The sequence below is a fragment of the Myxine glutinosa genome, chromosome 5 (genome assembly GCF_964187855.1).
Source record: "Myxine glutinosa chromosome 5, kmMyxGlut1.1, whole genome shotgun sequence".
NCBI lineage: Eukaryota > Metazoa > Chordata > Myxini > Myxiniformes > Myxinidae > Myxine > Myxine glutinosa.
The window spans coordinates 161,655,316-161,679,740 of record NC_136265.1 but is presented as its reverse complement, the minus strand read 5'-3'; the positions used below and the strand labels follow the sequence as shown (position 1 = coordinate 161,679,740).

Sequence of the window (24,425 nt, the reverse complement as noted above, 5' to 3'; positions counted from 1 at the left end):
TTGCTGTCTTTCCCTCGCGGTCCCCTTGTACTGTCTTTCCCTCGCGGTACCCCTGTGCTGTCTTTCCCTCACGGTCCCCCTGTACTGTCTTTCCCTCGCGGTCCCCCTGTGCTGTCTTTCCCTCGCGGTCCCCTTGTACTGTCTTTCCCTCGTGGTCCCCCTGTGCTGTCTTTCCCTCGCGGTTCCCCTGTGCTGTCTTTCCCTCGCGGTCCCCCTGTGCTGTCTTTCCCTCGCGGTTGTCAGCTCTTTCACGAGCCTCGATTCAGTATACAAAAAAAAAAAAAAAAAAAAAGGTGCCCTTTTTCATCCTCGGGATGCGGGGAAGTGGTTTGGTGATTTGTTTGGGCTTGCGGAGCTGGTTTGATGGCAGTTACACTTAAAAAAAACATACATTGACAAATTACGTCCAGAACAAGTTAAAGACTTGATGAAGGATATGATGGTGGGGAAGCTTGTAGACACGTTACGGTGGAGAGGGGTCATGATGGGTCACTTTGCCACGTGCTCGATCGTTTTCATTGTCGCATCAGAGGCATCGTGACCACGGCCATTCTGAGCCGGCGGTCTCATAAAGGCCTCTGTGGATTCCGAAATGGTGTTTGCAGTTACTGCGTTCAAAATTACAAAGATTCCCCAAGGTTCACCCAACGTAGTCGAAAGTGGCGGTGTTCACGCGGGAAGGCAGGAAAATGGGAAAATGTTTTCTTCACAATTAAAATAGCTTATTAAAGATATGTGGAAGGGGAGAGACGAGACGCTAATAAATAAATAATCGGAACAGACTAGATGCTCAAAGGACAATGAGTAGGAAATAAAACACTAAAGGAAATAAAACTATTGCGCCAAAAATAAATACCCCGCCTCACACAACAATGGAGAACAAGCGAGGGCTTGCACACCAAGACACAAACTCATTGTGGGTCCAGTGTGGCCCAAGCTGGTTGTGGATCCGTGCGGGCTGGTGTTGCACAGGGCAGGAGGATGGCGATGAGGAGTGGGATGCTGCTTCTGCCAAGGTCCCACCCCCAACTCCAACTCTATCACCCCAACTACAAAACCAGAATGAGAACTGCCACACTCAGGCATGGTTACGGCCCTCATAAACCTTGGCACCACATTTTTGGTGGATGCATCCCTCTCTTTGGCAGTCCTCTTCTGTGGGCGTGCCATCTTCTGGGCCATCCCGCCTCACGGGGCAGCTCCAATAAAATATCCAACACCTTACTCCAAAGCTCCGCAGCCGATCTCGCCGCCATGGCCCGTGGTCCACTGGCCAAACAGTCCCTACTGATTCTTCCTAAAACGCAATGCTCTTTCCAGTTGTGCTTTTGTGTCCAAGTCCTCACCCAGCCTTGCTCGAAAACAGGTTTTACACAACAAACTTACTCCATATTGTCTTACCCCCACTCCTTCCACTCCTCCACATAGGACTATTTTACACCCGTTGACCCCATAACACATCCCCACAACAACATAATCAAGCATTCATCTGATGTGCTGACTTGTTCACCATTCGTGTATTCTGATAAGGATCTCTTCACTTTTTAAAGATCATGAAGTGTCCCAAGGGAGCATTGTACTCTGTCACAATTTGGAAATTTTCGTACAAGGTATCCAGAAGGCTGGCAGGATCGTTGAACATGCATTTGCAGGTTCGCCCCTTATGGCTGGTTCAAAATAGCCGTTGCTCGAGCTAACCCACTTGATTGTTGGGGTTGTTTGAATGAATATTGAGGGTGGGGCGTGGGGAGGGACAATTCAACGAATTTTGCTGAGAGAGACAGTCACGGAAGTCCAGTTATGCGACATCAGGGAGTCGACTCTCTCGTTAGGGATTAGAGACAGAGGACGAGAAGAAAAGTTCGGTCCAGTTTTCAGAGTTTGTTGTACTAACAGCTGTGGAGCACAACAATGCATGCTCAGCCCTGCACGGGGATAAAAGAAGAAGCACACGATTGGGTCCATTGATGTTTCCCTCTGTCTTCTTGGGTCTGCAATTTGAGTGCGCTGTTTTACAGGCTGTTGACTTCCTAAGGGCCACCCAAAATGTGCCACCCACCATTTTCCAGCGTTCTGACACCCTCAAGGCTCCCATGTCTTCATGTACGAGGCATTACCATCTCTATTGCAGTTTGCTGCCTTGCATGCCCTTAAGCTCTCCCGCCATGCCCTCAGAGCTCTCCCGCCATGCCCTCAGAGCTCTCCCGCCATGCCCTCAGAGCTCTCCCGCCATGCCCTCAGAGCTCTCCCGCCATGCCCTCAGAGCTCTCCCGCCATGCCCTCAGAGCTCTCCCCCTATGCCCTCAGAGCTCTCCCGCCATGCCCTCAGAGCTCTCCCGCCATGCCCTCAGAGCTCTCCCGCCATGCCCACGACACCACTTTGCACGCTGTTGGCACCCTCAGGACTTCCCTGACAGTGTCTATGGGGAACTAGAACGCCACTCAGTAGAGCGCATACTCCCGCCGTGGGTCAAGTTGGAATAGTACGATTTCACAAAGGTTTGAGGGAGTAGTTCAGTGACAGCACAAGACAACACAAGACAGACACTGCACAGATATATATTTAGAATATATAGAAGATAATGTAAAAAAAAAACAAGGCAATTTCACTTACATTTTCGGATTCAGCGTTCAATTCTATATAAGTGAGTGCATTTTGAGGCATGTGTGACTTCAAATAAAATTGTAAGCCAGGAAAAGGTGCGTTTCATTCCTTAGGGATACAACATGTAAAACTGGTCCAAACGTCAAAACAAAACTCGCTCATTTTAAGTCGTACAAGCTAATGCGACCACTCATTCTTCTGGGAAGAATCCCGTGCACATGCTGGTCACACTTATAACTCACCTAAGTCTTTATAAGTTCATCAAATACTGACACCGCGATTGACATTCGCTGAGGTAAATGTTGATATCTCTTCTGAGGTAAAAAACAAACAAAAAAAAAAAAACAGTTTTAAAGCATTATATGTATCAAACGATATATTTTATGAAACGGGGAAACCGAATACACACATTGGTGGTTTTAAAATGACAGAATATGTCTTTATTAGAAAGAAAAAAAAGAACCTTGAAGACGACGCTGCTAACAAAATACACCGCTCTAACGCATAACCACGAGTTTGAACTACATTTACAACAAATATGAAAACTATTTTCATATCACAATGTTAAATATAGAATATATAGAAGATAATGTTTAAAAAAATGAGCCCTATCTTCCAATGGTAAACAATCCTTCAAAAAATTCCTGGATCCGGAATAATATCCTGAGCTTCACCAAAAACTAATCAATTCTTCCTTATCCCAAGGGCAATCATCCCACCAACTTTCATCCAAATCCGTTCAGAACTTTTCCAGATATCTTGTTCACAAACACACGAACGCACACACACACGGACACGATCGAATGCATTACTCCCTTGCGGGAGTATTCATCACCACCGCAGTTATCCAGACAGTTTTGGCTGTTAACGATCATGTCTCCCTCAACTGGCTCTTCCTGTCAGTCACCTTATGTGGCCTCCGCTCTTAATGTCGTCACCTCAAGCCTGATTCCTCTCATTATCTCTGCCACCACAGGTGAGCGGAAGTTATGTTTTTCCCATACGTTTGTTTGTCTCTCTGTGACCAGGATATCTCAAAAGGTTATAGACGGATTTGAACTAAACTTGGTGGACAGGTTGGGTGTGTGACAAGGACGAATTGATTGAATTGTGGTGAAGATCTGATTCCAGGTACAAGAATTTTTGAAGTTATTCTTCACCATTGAGTGGTAGGGACAAAAAAGATATATGGCACGAGATCTCAAAGAATTGTGGACAGATTATGACAAAACTTGGTGGATGAGTTGCGTAAGTGAGAATAAGAAGAAGCCAATTCGATTTTGGTTCAGCTTGCGATCCAGATCCAGCCTATCAGTGGGATACAAAGCGTAAACTGTTCAGCCTGGTGGAGGTATGCTCTCTACCTGGTGCCCTTCTCGGTTAGTTTCTGTTCTAATCGCCGCCAAAAGCATTTTCAAACCTCTTTTCAAAAAAGAAAGAAAAAGTCATTATTCGGGAAGATTTCTTCATTATTATGGTATTTGAAATACCGACTTCTTTCCTGGAGTCCTAGCAGTGTCCATGTGTTTTATACCTCCCCCAACCCCCCCCCCCTTCCCCTCTCTCCCTCCCCTTCCCGTGCCTCCTCCCCCCAAGCCCTTTCCCTTCCACAGATCTCCCGATGTCCCTGCTCTCTAATGTTGTACTTGTGTGCTTCCCCCTCTCTCCCTATCTTGTCTCCTGCTCCCTTTATTGTATGTTTTGTGTGTCAGTTTTTTTTTTTGTGATTGATGTTAGCTCTTACACGAGCCTCGATCTTGTAGACAAAAAAAGGAGAAGAAAAAGAAGAAGATTTGCTCTATTATCATGTATAATAATAATCCATTTGCTTTTCCTCTGCTTTTGTCATCTTTATATGTGGTGAATGTCAAGACTATGTATGATGGTGCAATCTCTTGTTTAGTGTCCACCTTTTTTTGCACCTTTCCAGGTTGTGCACAGTATATTCTTTCTGTTGTTGGCATATGAGCTTCATAGGTGTGAAGATAATATTAAAGCACAAGAAAGAACAAAAAGGTTACAAACAAAAAAAAATTAAATAACCAATACCTCCACCTTCCCCTACCTTCCCACTCTCACCCACTCCCAGGCAGATTTGATTTGTACAAGCGTACATGATAGGTTGAGTGAATGAAACTCTTAAAATCTACTTTAAGGTGCAATAATATTTTTGGAACCTGAAATAGCTGTTTTTAAAACCGTTGTACTGATTTTCTTTTGCCAATGTGTCCTCAGTTTATGCTTAGCCATGGCAACCAATGTGTGAGTCTGCTGTTTGAGGTTCGAGTTCCACCGTTCTACTACCGACCGACAAGCGGAGATTGCCAGTAAGCTGCACCTGTCTCAGCACAAAGTCGAATGTACCATTTAATGTGCCGCTTCGGGTCATACGAGAGAAACATTCCTGTTTTTTTTTTGTTTATTTTTTGTATACAAGATCGAGGCTCGTGTAAGAGCTAACATTAATCACACAAAAACAAACTGACACGAAAAACATATAATAAAGGGAGCAGGAGACAAGATGGGGAGGGAGAGGGAAGCATACAAGTACAATATTAGAGAACATTCCTTTTATTTTTTATTTTATTTTATTTTATACAAGATCGAGGCTCGTGTAAGAGCTAACATTAATCACACAAAAACAAACTGACACGAAAAACATATAATAAAGGGAGCAGGAGACAAGATGGGGAGGGAGAGGGAAGCACACAAGTACAATATTCGAGAACATTCCTTTTATTTTTTATTTTATATATTTTATACAAGATCGAGGCTCGTGTAAGAGCTAACATTAATCACACAAAAACAAACTGACACGAAAAACATATAATAAAGGGAGCAGGAGACAAGATGGGGAGGGAGAGGGAAGCACACAAGTACAATATTCGAGAACATTCCTTTTATTTTTTATTTTATATATTTTATACAAGATCGAGGCTCGTGTAAGAGCTAACATTAATCACAAAAAAACAAACTGACACGAAAAACATGTAATAAAGGGAGCAGGAGACAAGATGGGGAGGGAGAGGGAAGCACACAAGTACAATATTCGAGAACATTCCTTTTATTTTTTATTTTATTTTATTTTATACAATATCGAGGCTCGTGTAAGAGCTAAAATTAATCACAAAAAAACAAACTGACACGAAAAACATATAATAAAGGGAGCAGGAGACAAGATGGCGAGGGAGAGGGAAGCACACAAGTACAATATTCGAGAACATTCCTTTTATTATTATTATTATTATTATTTTTTGTATACAAGATCAAGGCTCGTGTAAGAGCTAAAATTAATCACAAAAAAACAAACTGACACGAAAAACATATAATAAAGGGAGCAGGAGACAAGATGGCGAGGGAGAGGGAAGCACACAAGTACAATATTCGAGAACATTCCTTTTATTATTATTATTATTATTATTTTTTGTATACAAGATCAAGGCTCGTGTAAGAGCTAACATTAATCACAAAAAACAAACTGACACGAAAAACATATAATAAAGGGAGCAGGAGACAAGATGGGGAGGGAGAGGGAAGCACACAAGTACAATATTCGAGAACATTCCTTTTATTTTTTATTTTATTTTATTTTATACAAGATCGAGGCTCGTGTAAGAGCTAACATTAATCACAAAAAAACAAACTGACACGAAAAACATATAATAACGGGAGCAGGAGACAAGCTGGGAAGGGAGAGGGAAGCACACAAGTACAATATTAGAGAACATTCCTTTTATTTTTTTTATTATTTTTTTTTATACAAGATCGAGGCTCGTGTAAGAGCTAAAATTAATCACAAAAAAACAAACTGACACGAAAAACATATAATAAAGGGAGCAGGAGACAAGATGGGGAGGGAGAGGGAAGCACACAAGTACAATATTCGAGAACATTCCTTTTTTTTTCTTTTTTTCTTTTTTTTATACAATATCGAGGCTCGTGTAAGAGCTAACATTAATCACAAAAAACAAACTGACACGAAAAACATATAATAAAGGGAGCGGGAGAGAAGATGGGGAGAGAGAGGGAAGCACACAAGTACAATATTCGAGAACATTCCTTTTATTATTTTTTATTTATTTTTTTTTAATCCAATATCGAGGCTCGTGTAAGAGCTAACATTAATCACAAAAAACAAACTGACACATAAAACATATAATAAAGGGAGCGGGAGAGAAGATGGGGAGAGAGAGGGAAGCACACAAGTACAATATTCGAGAACATTCCTTTTATTATTTTTTTTTTTTTTTTTTTTATACAAGATCGAGGCTCGTGTAAGAGCTAAAATTAATCACAAAAAAACAAACTGACACGAAAAACATATAATAAAGGGAGCAGGAGACAAGATGGGGAGGGAGAGGGAAGCACACAAGTACAATATTCGAGAACATTCCTTTTATTTTTTTTATTATTATTTTTTATACAATATCGAGGCTCGTGTAAGAGCTAAAATTAATCACAAAAAAACAAACTGACACGAAAAACATATAATAAAGGGAGCAGGAGACAAGATGGCGAGGGAGAGGGAAGCACACAAGTACAATATTCGAGAACATTCCTTTTATTATTATTATTATTATTATTTTTTGTATACAAGATCAAGGCTCGTGTAAGAGCTAACATTAATCACAAAAAACAAACTGACACATAAAACATATAATAAAGGGAGCGGGAGAGAAGATGGGGAAAGAGAGGGAAGCACACAAGTACAATATTCGAGAACATTCCTTTTATTATTATTATTATTATTATTTTTTATACAAGATCGAGGCTCGTGTAAGAGCTAAAATTAATCACAAAAAAACAAACTGACACGAAAAACATATAATAACGGGAGCAGGAGACAAGATGGGAAGGGAGAGGGAAGCACACAAGTACAATATTAGAGAACATTCCTTTTATTTTTTTTTATTTTTTTTTTTATACAATATCGAGGCTCGTGTAAGAGCTAAAATTAATCACAAAAAAACAAACTGACACGAAAAACATATAATAAAGGGAGCAGGAGACAAGATGGCGAGGGAGAGGGAAGCACACAAGTACAATATTCGAGAACATTCCTTTTATTATTATTATTATTATTATTATTTTTTGTATACAAGATCAAGGCTCGTGTAAGAGCTAACATTAATCACAAAAAACAAACTGACACATAAAACATATAATAAAGGGAGCGGGAGAGAAGATGGGGAAAGAGAGGGAAGCACACAAGTACAATATTCGAGAACATTCCTTTTATTATTATTATTATTATTATTTTTTATACAAGATCGAGGCTCGTGTAAGAGCTAAAATTAATCACAAAAAAACAAACTGACACGAAAAACATATAATAAAGGGAGCAGGAGACAAGATGGGGAGGGAGAGGGAAGCACACAAGTACAATATTCGAGAACATTCCTTTTTTTTTCTTTTTTTCTTTTTTTTATACAATATCGAGGCTCGTGTAAGAGCTAACATTAATCACAAAAAACAAACTGACACGAAAAACATATAATAAAGGGAGCGGGAGAGAAGATGGGGAGAGAGAGGGAAGCACACAAGTACAATATTCGAGAACATTCCTTTTATTATTATTATTATTATTTTTTTTATCCAATATCGAGGCTCGTGTAAGAGCTAACATTAATCACAAAAAACAAACTGACACATAAAACATATAATAAAGGGAGCGGGAGAGAAGATGGGGAGAGAGAGGGAAGCACACAAGTACAATATTCGAGAACATTCCTTTTATTATTATTATTATTATTATTATTATTATTTATACAAGATCGAGGCTCGTGTAAGAGCTAAAATTAATCACAAAAAAACAAACTGACACGAAAAACATATAATAAAGGGAGCAGGAGACAAGATGGGGAGGGAGAGGGAAGCACACAAGTACAATATTCGAGAACATTCCTTTTTTTTTCTTTTTTTCTTTTTTTTATACAATATCGAGGCTCGTGTAAGAGCTAACATTAATCACAAAAAACAAACTGACACGAAAAACATATAATAAAGGGAGCGGGAGAGAAGATGGGGAGAGAGAGGGAAGCACACAAGTACAATATTCGAGAACATTCCTTTTATTATTATTATTAATTTTTTTTTTTAATCCAATATCGAGGCTCGTGTAAGAGCTAACATTAATCACAAAAAACAAACTGACACATAAAACATATAATAAAGGGAGCGGGAGAGAAGATGGGGAGAGAGAGGGAAGCACACAAGTACAATATTCGAGAACATTCCTTTTATTATTATTATTATTATTTTTTTTTATACAAGATCGAGGCTCGTGTAAGAGCTAAAATTAATCACAAAAAAACAAACTGACACGAAAAACATATACTAAAGGGAGCAGGAGACAAGATGGGGAGGGAGAGGGAAGCACACAAGTACAATATTCGAGAACATTCCTTTTTTTTTCTTTTTTTCTTTTTTTTATACAATATCGAGGCTCGTGTAAGAGCTAACATTAATCACAAAAAACAAACTGACACGAAAAACATATAATAAAGGGAGCGGGAGAGAAGATGGGGAGAGAGAGGGAAGCACACAAGTACAATATTCGAGAACATTCCTTTTATTATTATTATTATTATTATTTTTTATACAATATCGAGGCTCGTGTAAGAGCTAAAATTAATCACAAAAAAACAAACTGACACGAAAAACATATAATGAAGGGAGCAGGAGACAAGATGGGGAGGGAGAGGGAAGCACACAAGTACAATATTCGAGAACATTCCTTTTATTTTTTTATATATTTTTTTATACAAGATCGAGGCTCGTGTAAGAGCTAACATTATTCACAAAAAAACAAACTGACATAAAACATATAATAAAGGGAGCGAGAGACAAGATGGGGGAGAGAGGGGGAAGCACACAAGTACAACAGTGGAGAACATTCCTTATTGTTCTCCAATATTTCCTCTGTTGCAAGGCTGTAATTGTCCCCTTCCTTGCAAGAGAGTCTGTTGCTAATCGAAAACCGGAATATTGTCGAGATTTCAGGGTAAGGGAAACTGTGTTGCGTTGTCTCGTCAGGGTCCTTCGCGAGCAGTGGATCAGAGCAAAGTACGAACGCAAGGAGTTCATACTCCAGGCTAATCAGGAGGCCTATTCGACTGGTAAGGTTTGACAACCCGTTTCCTGTACTCCAGGGGAAATGTCCAGTTTTCTATAGTTCCCCTGGAATTTGTTATTCCATAACCTTTTAAAAATAGGTTATTACAGCCATTTTGTTTTCCTATTTGTGTGTAATTGATCTTTTCAACCCTTTGTTGACCGACGGGACTTTAAAGTCCCACCCCATTATTAATTTCTGCACGAAACTGGTGACAGGTCAAATGGTTTATGTATTGATCACCAATGTTGTTATCATTACACTGCAGCCAAAATTTCAAGGATAGTCATAATCTAAAACCGTTTCTCGCAGGCCTGTGATGTGGCAGGGCCTATTACCATGCTGGTTAGAAAACAGGATTACAATAAATTTAACCTTCCAGGGATCCCAAATGAACCCAATCGTTTACGCCACAAAATGTCGGCAACACGAGGCTAGCCGTTCCTTAAAAGATGAATGAAAAAATGAATGAATGAATGATCGTTTTTAGGCCATTTTTCCCCGCTACAGCAGGGGTTAGCCTTGCGGGCCCCATGACAATCATGGTTCCCTGTTTGAGGCAATGTTTTTATGGCCAGATTCCCTTCCTGATGTCAACCCTTAGTCGCCTCTTACGATGCGCAGGGATACGGTGTACCTATTCTAAATTGGGGTACACAACGGGATCATTCATCCCTGCAAGCTGGTACTCAATTTGCCGACCTCGGAAGGATGACAGGCTGAGTCAACCCCCCTGGTGTTAATTCAGCGATCGACCAGGATTCGAACCCAGGATCCTAGGATCCCAAGGCGGCACCCAAACCGCTAAAGCCCCAGTCATACCGGATTTGAGTGGCCACGAATCGCCCCGATCACCCCCGATCTGGCGATTCCCCGCACCAACACAACTTTTCGGCAAGATCGGCTGTAAATTTTCCCAGTCATACCAAAACACCCCTGCCACGACTCCCGTACGATCGCGCCGTGACCGCCGCGCCGACAAAGCCCGATCCGCCAAGTGCGCGGCAAGATCGCCACAAGTCCTAGCCCGTGCCCACACGTCTTCGCCCCGATCCGCCCCGATCCGCCCCGATCCACCCCGATCCCACTACGACCGCACTACGACGGCACTACGACCTCACTACGACCGCAGTACGCACGCGTACGTGCCCACCCGTCCGAGCCCGACTGCGCAGCGGCCGTCCTTGCCCTATATAAGAACGGCCAAGAATCACGCCGACCTAACTACGATCTTAAAATTCAGACGACGCTAATTCACGTTATTTTTGTATGTCGTTTATATAAATCATCAACTCCAAGCCTTCCAATGATGCTGCCAGCCAGGAAGAGGGGGAAGGGATCCAGGAAGACGTGCACAATCACGCGGCCGCCGTGACCAGCTTGGATGTGATCGATGTGACCAGCTTGGAATCAAGAGATGAAATGATTTCGCCGCCGGGGATCGCCTATATATACCCGGTCTTGTGACAGGTCGTACTGGCGCCTACTGGTGCTTACTGCATGCTTACGGCAGTCTTGGCAGAGTCTTGTTAATTCGTGAGAGATCGGCAATAATCGTGAGTCGTCGTTCTGCTGCGCGAACGTGGTCGGGACGGATCGGGGCAATTCTTGGAAGATCGTGATGGCAGTCGTACGGCGTCCATGTGAGGACGTACGGCGGTCGTATCAGTGCTTGCTGGATGCGGAGCGAATCGTGGCAGCCAAGTTTCCCGACCGCCGCAAGACACTCCACGACCATTTTCCCGATGCCCACACGCGCCCGTACGACACCCTCCAGACAGCAGCAAGAGTTTGAAAAACGCCACGAATCGCCACGATAATTTTGAACAGTTCAAAATTGTCGGGGCGGCTTCCCGTCTCGACCCGAACTGCCAAGTACACCCCCGATCATCCATGAATCGCCAGGACCCCAATACGATCTGGCCAAGAATGTCGCCCCGATATTAGGTCGTGGCGATTCGTGGCCTGAAAATGGCCGGTATGACTGGGGCTTAAGTCAACACCAGGCTTATTCCTTAAAAGATGGAAAATAATTTATTACACAAGCCACTGCCTGAACACAAATCTAGAAAGACACAATATGTAACCCAGTGCTACCTGCCGCAAGGTTGGGTTGTCGGCGACTAAACCGACACCACTTACTGGCTTTGCTAGTGGGGAAGGTGAATGTGACATCCTGCCAGGACCAAAAACAACATCTAGCAAAGGACAGATGAGCTCCCGTAGGGAGATGGTATCTCTTAGAAAACACCCATCCGGTTTGGACCGGTTCACGTCACAATAAAAACCTTTAAAATGGTATGTGCTGCTGCTTCCTTGTTTGAAAAGGATAGAGCATGGACAGTCCACATCGGTTGGCATCCATGGGGAGGAGGAAATGCCCCGCTGAGTATGGTGAGAAAGGTGGCACCATTGTTATGATGTCGCTGGTACCCAGAGCATCCCAGGAAGTGGCAGTGACAGCACTTCTATCAAGCTCATTGGCTGTGTTAAGTGTGTGTGTGTGTGTGTGTGTGTGTGTGTGTGTGTGTGTGTGTGTGTGTGTGTGTGTGTGTGTGTGTGTGTGTGTGTGTGTGTGTGTGTGTGTGTTTTGCAGTCAGCTCTTTAGCCCAAGTATATAAAATTAAAATAAAAAAGACAAAACCTCAAGACAAAAAACAATCTCCCCCACCAACACCCCTTCCCCCATACTCTCCCAAAGGCGTCACACACATACTCAGTCAGACAAGAATCAGGGAGCACCAGGGGGAGGAACATGGTGAAGAGTACGTAACTAGTGTAGAACATTCAGAGCATGGCCCACTGTGATGAGTCTTTGCCCCCAGGGTAGTTACTAATCCCAGGCTCGGCAACAAACAAATCCCTCCGTCTGTCTCACCTCAACCTCTCCTCCTCCCTCCCCCCATGCGCTAACACCTACAGAGGGTGAGTTATCTCCTCCCTCAATGGGAGGGGTGGGGGTGATGTGATGTGATGTGCCAGCACCGGCATGTTGGATACATTGGACTTTTCCTCTGTTTGACTTCCCATGGCTATATTCGTGTTTAAAATACAAAATACGAAGGCAACATAATACATGTGTGAATTCGCAGATTGAAGAGTTGTTGACATGCTTTCCTGTGACCCCATGAACGTGTCATCAGGATATCGCGAGGGCAACCTTTGGAAAAGAGGCAGGGACAACGGACATTTCCAGAAACGAAAGTTTGTGCTGTCCGAGCATGAAGGAACATTAAAGTACTTCATCAAATCCGAAGTAAGGGCCATGAGAAAAATCACTGCACCCCACAATCCATCGCTAATGGAATACTTCATTGGTTAAGAGATATACCCAGCTTTATATGCTTTGTATATGTTGTTGTGTCAAAATAAAAGTAATAACAACTAGAACGGGCACTCGGTAGAGCGCATACCTTCGCCGCAGCTACTGTTCTGTACTTGGCATGGGAGTGTAGGGAACAGAACAGTGAACAGTTTGGTGCTGATTTCATGCAAATCGGATAAGAATTGACCGAGTTATGACAAATAAAAATACGATTTTGACCTTTTCGTGACCTTGACCTTGACCTTTGACCCGATTGCTCCCAAAATCTAATCAAATGTGTCCCGTATAATAACCAATCATCCCACCAAATTTCATGCGAATCGGTTGAATACTTTTTGAGTTATGCGAATAACATACACACACACACACACAGACATACAAATAAATACACAGCGATCAAAACATAACCTTCCGCTTTTGCGAAGGTAACAATAGCAGAATTGCTTTGCACTAGGGCATGCCCGTACTATATATATATCTAAAAGTATATCCCCCCCCCCCCCTCTATTTACATGCAATGGTTTGGTCCAAAGCTAACGGCTTGCGAGTACGGTGACAATCCCCCCCCTCTATTTACATGAAATGGTTTGGTCCAAAGCTAACGGCTAGCGGAGTTTGGTAAAGAAATCGCCATAGCGTGCACAAATGCGCAGGAAAGCGAAAGAATCGCAAATTAGTTTTAATTAGTTTTAAAACATAGTTTAACGGCAACATAGCGGCAACATAGTTTGCCAACGTGAAATAAATGAATACGCTCTCAAATGTGCCAAAAAAAAAAAAAAACGCTACCCGTACGCTCTACCCCGCCCGTACGCCCGTAAACAAAAAAAACAACGCTCTTCGCTTCCGCCCTTCGCTCTGACTGAATTGGGAGAAATAATGCGCATAAGAAATCGAGAAATTATTATTTTCTCCGGAAGAAATCGAATTACGTACCGTAATGGCGCACGCGCTGGGCTCAGCATCAGCTCGCTCTCACATCGGCCACGCCTACGCAATAACGCGTTCTGTGATTGGATGCCGGAAGTGCAGTCCTCACTGTCCGGAAGGTCGTATATCGCAGTTACGATGAATCGCAAATTAGTTTTTATTAGTTTTATAATTAGTTTTAAAACATAGTTTAACGGCAACATAGTTTGCCGACGGGAAATAAATGAATACGCTCTCAAATGTGCCATCCGAGGCAGAGTGTGTTCGCCACGTTCGGCACACGTGATAGCTCGCTGCTCTCTGATTGGTTGAATCGTTTTTTGGACATAGCTCGGTAAGTACTTCTGCGATTAATTTAAAACCTTGAAAAGGCACATCCTCGGGTCCCCAGCAATATACCTGGCAAGTTTCAAGTATATCGGACCGGTAGTTGTCGAGAAACAGCGGTCACAGACATACAAACAAACAAACGTACAAACAAACATACACACAGAGATTAGTGGAATTATAGATAGATGAGATATCCCTGACCACAACAACAACAACAACAACAACAACAGGCATTTTAAGGCCATTTTCCCTGCTAGAGCGGGGGTTAGCCTTGCGGTCCCCATGACAATGTTCTCCATTTTGCCCTATTTTCTGCATCTCCCCTTGTTAACCCCCTTCTTCTCACTTCTACCATCACAGATGTCCCTGACCGATGTGATTTTATTCAAAGTCCAAAAAGGCCATAACTCTGCGAAAATTTGATGAAACTCCCTGAAACTCGAACTTGTTCTGTAACTTATCATAACTAGAACGCCACTCAGTAGAGCGCATACTCCCGCCGTGGGTCAAGTTGGAATAGTACGATTTCACAAAAGTTTGAGGGAGTAGTTCAGTGACAACACAAGACAAGACAACACAAGACAGACACTGCACAGACATATATTTAGAATATATAGAAGATAATGTAAAAAAGAAACAAGGCAATTTCACTTACATTTTCGGATTCAGCGTTCAATTCCATATAGGTGAGTGTATTTTGAGGCATGTGTGACTTCAAATAAAATTGTAAGCCAGGAAAAGGTGCGTTTCATTCCTTAGGGATACAACATGTAAAACTGGCCCAAACGTGAAAACAAAACTCACTCATTTTAAGTCGTACAAGCTCATGCGACCACTCATTCTTCTGGGAAGAATCCCGTGCACATGCTTGTCACATTTATAACTCACCTAAGTCTTTATAAGTTCATCAAATACTGACACCGCGATTGACATTCGCTGAGGTAAATGTTGATATCTCTTCCGAGGTAAACAAAAAAAAAACAAAAAAAAAAAAACAGTTTTAAAGCATTATACATATCAAACGATACATTTTATGAAACGGGGAAACCGAATACACACTTTGGTGGTTTTAAAATGACAGAATATGTCTTTATTAGAAAGAAAAAAAAGAACCTTGAAGACGACGCTGCTACCAAAATACACCGCTCTAACGCATAACCACGTGTTTAAACTACATTTACAACAAATATGAAAACTATTTTCATATCACAATGTTAAATATAGAATATATAGAAGATAATGTTTAAAAAAATGAGCCCTGTCTTCCAATGGTAAAAAAATCCTTTTAAAAATTCCTGGATCCGGAATAATATCCTGAGCTTCACCAAAAACTAATCAATTCTTCCTTATCCCAAGGGCAATCATCCCACCAACTTTCATCCAAATCCGTTCAGAACTTTTCCAGATATCTTGTTCACAAACACACGAACACACACACACACACACACACACACACACACACGGACACGATCGAATGCATTACTCCCTGGCGGGAGTAATAAAAGCAGGTACCAAGTTTCAGTTGAATATGCTGAAGGGTATGGGAAAAAGTCTGAAAAACCACAGGTGGGATGGACAAACGGAGAGCAAACCTATAGTTCCTCTAGTGAAACCAGTATGGGACTAATAATAATAATAATAATAATAATAATAATAATAATAATACACACATCCACTCTTTTGTTCCTTTTCTCCCGTTAGTGGAAGCACCCACCTTTCTGAGGCTGTTCAATCCCACTCTTCCATTCTGAGCTTCAAGCGCACAGTGCACCACCATCTCATCTCATCCCTCATCCTCGCTTGCCATTTTTCCTTTCCTCATTAACTCTTCCTAACCCAAGTCCCTTTGTTTCTCTCTTCTTTTCCTGATTGCTATTCGTCCCTTACTTCTTGTGTCCAAATATGGCCCAATTACCCCAGTGTCAATTTGTTGCGTTTTTACCCTCTAACCTCAATCTTCCATAAACCTCCAAAGTAGCCCACTCATCCCTCCAGGCCTTTAAAACAGCTGTTCACCACCATCTCTTATCTTCCCCCATCCAAAACCTTGATCTTTTCTACCCCTGTTAATTCACCCCCAGATCCACTTTTATGAAATACCAACTTCCTTCCTGGAAGTCCTAGCAGTGTCTATGTGTTTTTTTTTTACCTCTCCCGCCCCCTCCCCCCTTCCCATGCCTCCTCCCCCCAAGTCCTCATCCTGCCGCAGATCTCCCGATGTCCCTGTTCTCTGTTGTACTTGTGTACTTGTGTGCTTGTGTGCTTGATCTCCCGATGTGTGTACTGTTGTACTTGTGTGCTTCCCTCTCTCTCCCCATCTTGTCTCCCGCTCCCTTTATTGTATGTTTTATGTGTCTGTTTTTTTTTTTGTGATTAATGTTAGCTCTTACACGAGCCTCGATCTTGTATACAAAAAAAAAAGTGTTTATATCAAATTGTTTCCAAGAAGGTACTAACAATGGGCTACTTTGGAAAAGGGACCATGACACCTTTAACATCCACAAGGAAGTATGAGTACTACCAATGAGTATGAGTACTACCAAAAGGTAGTATGAGTACCTGAGTAAATGAGCTGGCTTAACATACCCAGAAGGACTACGTAGTCTGTGATGCGAAGTGGATGGGTTTTTGGTCTCAGATGTAATATTCGCCAGATCAGGTGTTTGTTCAGTTACCAATCAGCTAGTTAGAGCTTGCCAGGCCAGCCAATCCTTATGAACGGTTTTGAACGGAGTGCTTGCTTGTGTGCTTAAGCCACATGGTACAAGAAGCCTGGTAACTGAACACACCCCAGGTATCAAACCCCAACGAGCTAACCCAAATTAATTACACCCCCCTGATTTGATGGGCTGTTGCTCTCACGTCGCAGACACATCATGTCCTTTGTTGGAATTTTTAAAATTCTTTTTTTACAGTTTGCTCCTTCAGGTTAAGCTATTGGTAATGTCCTGTACTGTAAAACATTACAATGGTGATTTAATCTTTTCATGTATCCTGATTGTAACAAAATGTGACTATAGTGAAGATGATGTTACATGTGTGACTATATTATGATGAAGTCAATTGTTCTGCCTTTATCCCTGATCCACAATGACTGCAGTTGAAGGAACCAAAAGCAGAGCTGAAGATCGCCGAGCTCAACGCAACATTCCAGCCAGACAAGATTGGCAATCCCAATGGCCTGCAACTCACCTACCTGAAGGATGGCAGCACGAGGAGCCTTTTCGTCTTCCATAACGATGGAAAGGCACGTGGAATCCGTTTCACTGTAAACCGAGCAGGACAACAATTTGGACTTTAACCGCATGACTGGTCCAAAGGCCTATGTAAAATATAATGTTGAATTATTAATGTACACACGCATATGCAAGCTGATCAAACAGTCGGCTTAATGTGTCCTCTAATATGTTGGGATTTTTTGAATTGTAATTGAAACGGAGTGAGGCTCACTTAGATTTTTTTTCTTTTTTTTTTCTGTGTACAAGATCGAGGCTCGTGTAAGAGCTAACATTAATAATAATAATAATGCATTTATTTTATATAGCGCTTTTCAGGGAGCCCAAAGGCGCTTTGACAGAGTGCAAAACATAATGCATAGCAAAACATAAAAACAATTGCAAAAAACAAGAATCAATAGGGAAATATTCAAAGCAAAAAGGAGGGAGAAGGAGAAGAGATAGTCAGGGGTTAAATGCTGTGGGTTAAATGTTGAATGCAGTGTTGAACAGGTGGGTCGTGAGTGATGTTTTGAATGTGGTGAGTGAGGAGGAGTCTCTGATGGTGTGAGGTAGTGAGTTCCAGAGGGTGGGAGCAGCGATGGAAAAGGCACTGTCCCCCCAGGATCTGAATTTGGTCCGGATGGGGGGGGGGGGGGGTCAGGAGGTTGGTACCAGCAGAGCGGAGGTTGCGGTTGGGAGTGTGTCTGGAGAGGAGGTCAGCCAGGTAGGATGGGGCCAGGTTATGGAGGGCTTTGTAGGTCAAGAGGAGGATTTTGTACTGGATTATCTGGGAGATGGGGAGCCAGTGAAGCTTGTAAAGGACGGGGGTGATGTGGTCACGGGTCCGGGAATGGGTGAGTAGACGGGCAGCGGAGTTCTGAATGTATTGGAGTTTATTGGTGATTATTGAGGGTGAACCATAGAGGAGGCTGTTGCAGTAGTCCAGACGGGAGGTGATGAAGGCGTGGATGAGGGTTTCTGCAGCCATGGAGGAGAGGGATGGACGGAGACGGGCGATGTTTTTCAGGTGAAAGAAGGCTGTCCTTGTGATCTGTTTAGTGTATTTGTCGAAAGAGAGGGTTTGGTCAAAGATGATGCCAAGATTCCGGATGTGAGGGGAGGTGGATACTGGGATACCGTCGATGTTGAGGGCAAAGTTATTGGTGGATTTTATGAGCGTTTTTGGGCCAATGATGATTATTTCAGATTTATCATAGTTAAGTTTGAGGAAGTTAATTTGAAGCCAGGATTTTATTTCAGTGATGCAGTTTGTCAGGATAGAGTGGGTGGCGGTGGAGATGGACTTGGTGGAGATGAAAAGCTGGATGTCATCGGCGAAGCAGTGGAATTGGAGACCATGACGGTGGATTAAGTGGCCGAGGGGGGACAGGTAAAGGATGAAGAGGAGGGGACCAAGAACTGAACCTTGGGGGACACCTTGGGGGAAGGGAGCAGTGGGGGATTTGCAGTTATTGATGGAGATGAACTAGCGTCTGTCAGAGAGGTATGATTTAATCCAAGAGAGGGCAGTGCCAGTAACGTTAAAGGTGGTTTCAAGTCGGGTGAGGAGGATGGTGTGATCGATGGTGTCAAAGGCGGCGCTGAGGTCGAGGGGGATGAGAATGTTGAGGTTGCCAGCGTCAGAGGAGAGGAGAAGGTCGTTGGTGATTTTGAGGAGAGCAGTTTCAGTACTGTGGTTGGAGCGGAATCCGGATTGGAATGTTTCATACAGGTTATTGGCAGAGAGGTGATGTTTGAGTTGAGCAGCTACAGCGCGTTCCAAAACTTTCGACAGAAAGGGTAGGTTGGAGATGGGTCTGAAGTTGTTTAGGGTGTCGGGGTTTAGTCCAGGTTTTTTCAGAATGGGGGTAACAGCAGCAATTTTGAGGGATGGTGGGACGATGCCTGTAGACAGGGAGGAGTTTATTGTTGCAATGATAAGTGGAGAGAGAGCAGGAAGGGAGGCCTTGACAAAGCTGGAGGGGATGGGGTCAAGAGTGCAGGTGGCAGTTTTCATTCCTATGAGGAGTTCAGAGAGGTCAGTAGGGGAGATTGGGGAGAATTGAGACAGGGGATGGAAGGATAAGGGGGGGCAGGTGGTTTGAGGGGGAGCGGGTGCGGTGGTGGTCAAGCTGTTATAGATGTTTTCAACTTTGCGTTGGAAGAATGAAAGGAAGGAGATGCAGTTGTCTACTGTGAATGACTGGGTGGTGGTGTTTAGGGGGCTGAGGAGTTTGTTTATTGTAGAGAAGAGTGCTTTTGGGTTTCCGGAGCCAGAGTGGATAATTTGAGAGTAGTAGGCGGAGCGGGCGCGGGAGAGGGCATCTTTGTAGTGTTGTAGGTGGTCCTTGTAGGCTTGGGAGTGAATTGTGAGACCTGTTTTATTGCGGAGTCTTTCAAGTTGGCGAGCACGGGTTTTCATCAGGCGGAGTTCAGGGGTAAACCAGGGAGCAGAATGGGTGAAAGAAACTGTTTTGGTTTTTATAGGCGCAAGGTGGTCAAGGCAGGAGGAGAGAGTGTGGTTGTAGTAGTCAGTGAGATCAGAGGGTTGTGGAGGTCAACGAAGGGAGAAGTGGACATTTTTTCAGAGAGGGTGGATGAGAATGAGGTAGGTGAAAGAGCGTTTAGCTTACGGAAGTTGATAGTGCGATAATGCCTTGGTGTTGGGGCGGGGATGTTGATGGTCATAGTGATGGCTAAGTGGTCAGAGAGGGTGAGGTCGGAGCCAGAGAGATGGTGCAAGATTAATCCAGTAGAGCAGACAAGGTCCAAAATGTGACCACGGTTATGGGTAGGAAAGTTGACATGTTGAGTGAGGTTAAAGCAGGTGAGTAAATCAGTGAAGTCAGTGGTTATCCTGGAGTTAGTGGAGTCCATGTGGATATTGAAATCACCAAGGAGGAGGATTGAGGGGGAGAGGGAACATAGCTGGGTCAGAAAGTAGGAGAAGTCAGACAGGAATGATGGGTGTGGTTTGGGAGGGCGGTAGACAACAGCCATGACTGACTGTGTGTGACCAGAGAGTTTAAAAGCCAGGTGTTCAAATGATGGAGCAGATGCGATGGAGATGAGGCTGGTCCTGATGTCTTGTCGGTGAATAACGGCAATTCCACCACCTCGGCCCTCCGAGCGTGGTTTATTGATGTAGGAATATCCATTGGGTGTGGTGAGGTTGAGTGCGAAGTAGTCCAGAGGTTGTTGCCAGGTTTCAGTGAGACAGAGAAAGTCCAGTTTATTTTCCAGGATGTAGTCGTTGAGGATGAGGGATGTTGTTGAGGGACCGGGTATTGAACAGGGTGAGCTTGATGTTGTTTTGTACGGCGGGGATGAACTCAGGTGATTTGGCCAGGGTTCGCAGACAGGAGGTGCGATTGTGTGCGTTGCTGTGACCAGGTGCGCTGGGACGATGAGTGGGAGTGCGCTGAGCCGACCAGAGGATGGGGATGGAGTGACCTGATTGTAAATGAACAAACTTACGACCAGAGCCATGGTGAATGTACCTTGGTCGTCGCAGGAGTCCATTGGATTTGATTGCAGAGATGCATGATGGGGTGGAGCGGGTATTAAGCAGAAGAAGCCTTGCGGCAGAGTACCGCAGAGCCATGCCAGGCAGGAGCGAAGAGACGAGCACGAGGCCAAGGTTGAGGAGGCGAAACAATGGCCACAACCCACGGGAGCGGGCCCGAGGAAACAGCGAAGGAGCCGGGCAGGTGAAGCCAGGAGCAGAGCCGGGACCGAGCAGAGGGCAGACAGGAGCGAAGAGACGAGCACGAGGCCAAGGTTGAGGAGGCAAAGCGGCAAATGCAGCGGCAAACGACCGCCGCCGCTAATCAAGATCACGGCGGCAAACCGCCACCACCACCGCTGCAAACAATGGCCACAACCCACGGGAGCGGGCCCGAGGAAACAGCGAAGGAGCCGGGCAGGCGAAGCTAGGAGCAGAGCCGGGACCATGCAGAGGGCAGACTCAATGGCCAAAAATCCGCCACGACCACCAGAGAAGCAAGCAAAAGACAATGGCCCAGTCGGAGAAGTGGCGAGCAAGCGACGCCAGCGTCCTCTCCGGACCGGACCGGAAGCGGATGTGATGAGAAATCATTAATTAGACAAACATTAATTGAGAAAAAAAACAAACGGACACATAAGACAAAATATAGGGAGCGGGAGACAAGATGGGGAGAGAGGGGGAAGGACACGAGTACAACATTTGAGAGCAGGGACATCTGGAGATCTGTGGGAGGGAGAGGACTTGGGGGGAGGAGGCATGGGAAGGGGGGGGGGGGGGTGGGAGAGGTAAAAAAAAAACACATGGACACTGCTAGGACTTTCAGGAAGGAAGTTGGTATTTCAAACAAAGTGGATTTGGGGTGTATTAACGTGGGTAGAAAAGATCAAGGTTTTGGATGGGGGAAGATAAGAGATGGTGGTGAACAGCTGTTTTAAAGACCTGGAGGGAGGAGTGGGATTGAAGGGAGTGGGGGAGTTTGTTCCAGAGGCGGAAGAAAAGAGGAATGAAGGAGCGAAGGTGAGCAGAGAGCCTAGATTTTGGCAGTTTAACCATAAGAGGGTTGCAGGCAGATCTTGTGTGACCTGTAGGAATATTAGGGGGACAGAGCCCAGAGAGAGCTGGGGCAGCAAGGCCGGAGAGGAGTCGGTAGAAGACAGAAAGACCACCAACCTGCCTGCGGTGAGTGAGTGAAAGGCCCTCGGAGTTAACTTCATCGCAGGATATTCCAATGATTCTGAAAGCTTTGGTTTCAACAGCGTGAAGACGAGCTAGGTGTGAGGCAGGAGCACCGGCCCATAGGGGAGAGCAGTACTCCATTGAGCTGCGGATGAAAACCTTGTATGTGGTGAGGAGCTCAGGTGTGCCAAGGAAGGACTTCGCACGACGGAGGATGCCCAGTCAGCAATGTTGATCGCTCATGAAGGACAGAGTTCAAATGGGGAAAGACACACTCTTTTGAGACATTTACCTGGAAAAAGATTGTGCTTCTGCCTTCATCAGGATCTGACTGTCGTCTCTGTAGTTGCGAATCGTTAACTCTGACGAATAAAGGGATGTGGACGCATAAAATGATAATGGAGGCCCATACTCTTGACAGAGCTTTGAGATATTCAGGACAATTTGAGAAACTGCTCAAGGCTGACAGATGGCTGATCCTTCCCAGGATACTCGACTGGAAGTGGCAGGAATTTGGAATTTGTTTAGGATTCCGGCAGAAACCTGAATGTAGAACACCAGGGTGGCAGTTTATAGCTGGGTCGAGATTCGAACCCAGGCTAGGCACCTCAAAGGTGAGCGTGCATACCTCTTAAGCTATCCCACCAGATTGGAAACGTAAACTGTAAGAAAATGTACCTGTTCTTTCTGCTGGCAGGTGATAGTGGACTGGTTTAATGCCATCCGTGCTGTGCGTTACCACTACCTCAAAGTTGCTTTTCCTGGAGTCAGTGACAAGGATGTGAGTATTCTCCCACCCCACTTCCTGTCATACAATCATATGCAAATCTATTCATTCTCCAATTGAAATCACAAACGGTGTTATCTGTTAAAATATGAGAATATATTTCCTCAAAGAAAGAAAAGGTCTTTTGTTATTACCTGTACAAACCTCTGGGTGTCCTCAAATCAGGCATTTATACAGAAGTCTCTGTGGTGCATCCTGTTCAAGGAATCTTCCTCTTCACCACATTGTTTTACCTCTAATAATAGCTCATTTGTTTTCAACATGTCTTCTTTTTTCTTTTCCTTTTTCCTGTGTTGTCGCTATTGCAGTATTAGTGATCCTCTCAATGACCCCTCAATGTGAATGTTTTAGCTCACCTGGAACGAAGTTCAGGGGAGCTTATGCGATGGCGCGTAGTCCGTCAGTCCGTCCGTCCGTCCTTCAGTCCATAAACACTTGAAACTTCTTCTCCGAAACCGCTGATTGGGATTGCGACCAAATTTGGCACAAAACATATTTGTTGTGTTGTGACTAAAGTTTGTTTACGGCATTAAAAAAAATCGGGGTCTAAGGGGTTTACCGGGGTCAAAGTGGATCCATGTTTGACCCCCAAAATAGGTATTTGCTTTTTCCTCTGAAACTACACACACTATTTCGATGAAACTTGACCACAATCTTCACCACCCGTGATGTACCAAAGTATGTTCACGGCATTAAAAAAAACATCTGCCTCTTTCGGGGTCTTCGGGGGGGGGGGGGGGGGTGCCCCACAAAATAGGTATTTGCTTTCTTTTCAGAAACTACACACGCAATTTCGATGAAACTTCACCACAACCTTAATCATCCATGATGTACCAATGTTTGTTCAAGGCATTAGAAAAATTGGGGTCTTAGAAGGTATATGGGGCTGGGGGAGGAGGGGATGCCCCCCAAAATAGGTATTTTTTATTTGTTTGTTTAATCTCTTATGATTATGTCAGTATGATCTACATGCTGCCCTGTCTTCTAGCAACCATTGAAATTGGTTTAAAATACCTTTAGTCAGTGCAGTTTACTGTTTATTCTACCCGGTGAGTGCCCGGGGTATTGCCCCTATGTTGTCTTTCCATCATCCTACGTACGTGGTACCGTGCATTTGTCCTTTTACTAGTGTTGGGTCGGTATTGGGACTGCCACTGGTAACATATAACCCAGTGTTATCTGCCACATGGTTGGATTGTCAGAGACTAAACCCCAGTGGGGAGGGTGACTGTGACACCCTGCAGGAATAGAACTAACACCTAACAAAGGGCAGATTAACCCTCTTTTGAGAGCCAATGGCTATCCAGTAAGGAGATAGTGTCTCCTAAAAAACACCCATCCGGTTGGACCGGCTCATGGCAGGAAGGGCATCTGGCGGTTAAAAAACAAAAACAAGGAAGAAGCTCCAACACTAACATGAATCTTGGATCCA

The 24,425-nt window shown here is 44.0% G+C and overlaps 1 protein-coding gene across 4 annotated transcripts in view; it reads left to right on the top strand.

Annotated features, from left to right (window-relative positions):
- ADAP2 (ArfGAP with dual PH domains 2) overlaps nucleotides 1-24,425 on the top strand; it is a 46,501-nt gene that overhangs the window by 4,791 nt on the left and 17,285 nt on the right. For 3 of the 4 annotated variants that reach the window (XM_068115779.2, XM_068115781.2, XM_068115780.2), the window contains exons 3-7: nucleotides 4,841-4,932; nucleotides 9,641-9,723; nucleotides 12,863-12,975; nucleotides 17,405-17,551; nucleotides 22,904-22,987. In XM_068115779.2, coding sequence (XP_067971880.2) covers nucleotides 4,841-4,932; nucleotides 9,641-9,723; nucleotides 12,863-12,975; nucleotides 17,405-17,551; nucleotides 22,904-22,987 — 519 coding nt within the window. The remainder of the gene's footprint in view (nucleotides 1-4,840; nucleotides 4,933-9,640; nucleotides 9,724-12,862; nucleotides 12,976-17,404; nucleotides 17,552-22,903; nucleotides 22,988-24,425) is intronic. The other variant, XM_068115782.2, reaches the window with a different exon arrangement.